The sequence below is a fragment of the Mastomys coucha genome, unplaced genomic scaffold, assembly GCF_008632895.1.
Source record: "Mastomys coucha isolate ucsf_1 unplaced genomic scaffold, UCSF_Mcou_1 pScaffold23, whole genome shotgun sequence".
Taxonomy (NCBI): Eukaryota; Metazoa; Chordata; class Mammalia; order Rodentia; family Muridae; genus Mastomys; species Mastomys coucha.
In genome coordinates this window covers 57187567-57191044 of record NW_022196906.1, presented here as the reverse complement: position 1 = coordinate 57191044, position 3478 = coordinate 57187567, and the positions used below count along the sequence as shown (strand labels likewise).

Genomic DNA, 3478 nt, shown 5'->3' with positions numbered 1-3478 from the left:
CCTCTCTCTCTCACACACACACAATGTCTTCAGCAGTCTCAGAAAAACCATCTCAATCAGATCCAGCAGAGTGGTGCCCACTAGTGGGCAGTTTGTGTATAGCAACAGTTTCTGCTAACCCATTGTGCTCAGTGAAATTATACTCCTCCGACTGAGGTATAAATTTATAAGCCGGTCACCTTCCAAGCTGAAGATCCTATCCCCAAGGGCATCCACAATGTCCTTCAGGGCCGCCTCATCAGTGACGTTGAAGAAGTGCTTGTCGTCAGGGTCGCTGGCGATGTATTTGATTTCATTTAGAAAAGTCTCTGGATTGATCCCCCTGCGGTTGTAATAGCCCAAGACCTGCCAGGGAATAGGGGCAGGGAGGACAAAACGGAACGTAGTACTGATTTCTGCACACTCTCAGACTCCGACCCCAAGGGCTCTGAGGTGGACTGCAGCCATGAGGCTTTCTCAAGGCGACACTGGCATTTTTGAAAAATATATTTTTTGGAGGCACTAATAAGACCCCTGAAATTAGCTGGGTTCTGGAATCTGGTACGATCGCGGTACTTCCTATTTTTGAAACTCCCTGGTTAAAGAAGGAAAACCCACCCTACAACCCGCTCAACCTGTTGTTGGGAGGAGGATACAGTTTGAACCTTTGCTAGTGAGCCAGGTTTCCTAGTATCTTAGTGTGTGTGTTTGTGTGGGTGGGTAGGTGAGGCCGGAACCTCTGAGCGTAGCCTATGTCGCTGGGCAGGGGCTGGACTTACGGCCACAGCATATCTGGTCACGTTGTCCTTCTCGCTCTGCCGGATCACCTTCTCCAGGTCTGGGCTGTCGTGGGATTCCCCGTCCGTGATGACAATCATCACTTTCTTCGCTCCTTTCCTTCCACCCTTCTGGAAAGCCTCTGAGCTGGAACCAGACACAGGGGTGGGTCAAAGAGAAACGTGGGACTGGGCTGCCCGATGTCCTTCCTCTAGGGAGCAGCCACTGAAGCCACAACTGAGCCCCTGTGGGCACCCCAACAGCTAAGGGGCTTCCACCAGTTGTTCAGCTGGGTCTTGGGTGTGCATGTGTACAATGTTTGAGTGTGGGAGTGAACATTGCATGTAGAAGCCAGAGGCTGATTTGGTATCTCTATCATTTTCCCATCTTAATTTTGTGAGACAGGGTTTCTTGTAGAACACAGAGCTCACAGATTCACCAAGACTAGCTTCTCAGGAGCTACTAGAACCTGCTCGTCTCCACTTCCCAAGCACTGGGACTACAAGCATGCAGCCAGTGCCCTGTGGGTGCGGATATCTCAACTCAGGTCCTCATGCTTGTGTGGCAAACACTTTACCAACTGAGCCATTTCTCCAGGCTCCACATCTGCTGTGTTTAAAAAGTGTAAGCCCTCTTTGAGTTGCAGCCCTGCTGTTTTGGTAGGCAGAGTGGTAGGGAGGAGAGGGAATCATGGGTGGGCAATCCTGAGTGGATAAATCAGTGACTAAAAACCAAGCTGCACGTTAGAATCTCTTGGTAGGAGGCTTAAACGTTTTTTGATGCTTGTGCCTTGTCTAGTTCCATGAGATCAGACACTTGGGGGGTATATGTCCTGGCATCAACATCTCGCCTTCCTTCCTTCCCTCCTTCCTTCCTTCCTTTTTTCCTCTCTTCCTTCTTTCCTTCCTTCCTTCCTCCCTTCCTTCCTTCTTTTTTATTTCTACTTCTCCATATTTGATATGGTATATACATGTGTGTTCACATGTGTGTGTGAGTGTATGTGTGTGTGTGTGCGTATGTGTGTACACCAGAGATCGACATTAGGTGTCTTTTTTGCTCACTCTCCAACTTATATACAGAGGCTAGGTCTTTGACTTGTCTAGCCAGCTTGCTCTAGGGACCCTTCATCTCGCCTCCCTCTGGGATTACAGGCAGGCCGCCATGTCCACCTGACATTTATATGAGTGCTGGAGATCTGACTTCTAGCTCTCATACTTGTAAGGCAAGCGCTTTGCCTGCTGAGCACCTCCCTAGCCTGGCACTGGTATATTCCTAGCAGAGTACTGGATGTTCTGAGTCACACCCCCTTCCCTAAGGACTGAGCAGGTGGGTGCCTGGGGATTTAACATCCTAACCTCCGGCTCACAGCACATGTGGGATGATGCTGCCCAAACTCCTGACTTCCTCCACCAGCCTCACCTTCCATTCTATTAGTGGAAATACTAAGTATCACAAAAAAATATTCTCTGATTTGCTTTTTACAAATCTCTTGTCAGCACAAGCAGCGTATCCCAGAGCCCTTAACCTGACAATCAGTGTCAAAGAAGGAGAAACTGGTTCTGTAGCATTTTAGACTGAGAGGTTCAGGCATGTCTTGCCTAAGAGTCTGGCCTTGCATGTAGACCTTTCTAATAAGAATTTAAAGCTGAATGCCACGTTAGACACCAGTAATTCCTATGGTTCTGGTGCTCAGTGAGGCAGGAAAGATGGTCCACTGACTTAAGTTTTACAGTACCAGGTCCCAGGACCAGAAGGCTTGGGATATAGAGCCATCCTTTGTGTGCTGGCCAGCTACAGGCTGATGCATGTGGTCTGAGAGTCACACATCCTGGACCGAGTGAGTTCAGAGCTTCTTCAAGCTATCAGGAGGAAGCTGTGATAAACCAAAGCCACCTGACATTCTCAGCAGCTCTAGCATATTCTAGATGGGATGACTAACAAAAATCTAATACTTTTAGCATGAGCCAGGGAAAGGCAGCAGGACACACGGCATGGCTAGAGCAGAGTTTGGGCTTCATGAAGCTCAGCCTCATGGAGGAAGAAATCAGTTATCTCAAAGGAGATTCTAGATCTTTCCATGACTTCACTGAAGGGTTAGACCTAGGAAGAAAACTCCATGCAAAAATGTATGGCACCAGGGGCCAGGCCAGTAGGGTGGCTCATCAGGGCACATGCCATCAACTCAGGCAACTTGTGTCTAAGCCCTAGGACTGACATGGTAGAAGGAGAGAAAGAGAAGTGACTCTCGCAAGTTGTCCTCTGGTCTCCACATGCACGCACATGTGTTCATACATGTGCATGCACACACACTGAATAAATAAAATTAATCAGAGGCATACTGGCCCAGGGCAACATTTCACTGTGAATGGAGCCAAGATAAATCCAGAAACATGTTTTCATATGCTGACTATCGTTCGCCTCTCTATGAGTCTGTCATAGTGGGATTTTAAATTGTGATTTTGTGTTGTGCACAAAGGGACTTGGATCTTCTCCTTTGTAAATTAGATTATGAATTCTTTGAGAAGAATTTTTACACTTGTAGCTGGTGGCACCATTCTAGAGAGCAGACACTGTGGAAATTTAGCCCATTTCCTGCCCTAACCAGCACTGGCTATATTTTTCTTAGGGAAGGCCTGGAACTAATTTTCTCTTCCTTCCTTCCTTCCTCCCTCCCTCCCTTGCCTCCCTCCCTCCTTCCCTCCTTCCCTCCTTCCCTCCTCCC

At 48.1% G+C, this 3478-nt stretch overlaps 1 protein-coding gene across 2 annotated transcripts in view; it reads right to left on the bottom strand.

Annotated features, from left to right (window-relative positions):
* The window catches only part of Itga11 (integrin subunit alpha 11), a 116294-nt gene that overhangs the window by 45323 nt on the left and 67493 nt on the right, over positions 1-3478 (bottom strand). For both annotated transcript variants that reach the window (XM_031344657.1, XM_031344655.1), the window contains exons 8-9: positions 759-903; positions 180-345 (exon numbers count right to left, since the gene is read on the bottom strand). In XM_031344657.1, coding sequence (XP_031200517.1) covers positions 180-345; positions 759-903 — 311 coding nt within the window. The remainder of the gene's footprint in view (positions 1-179; positions 346-758; positions 904-3478) is intronic.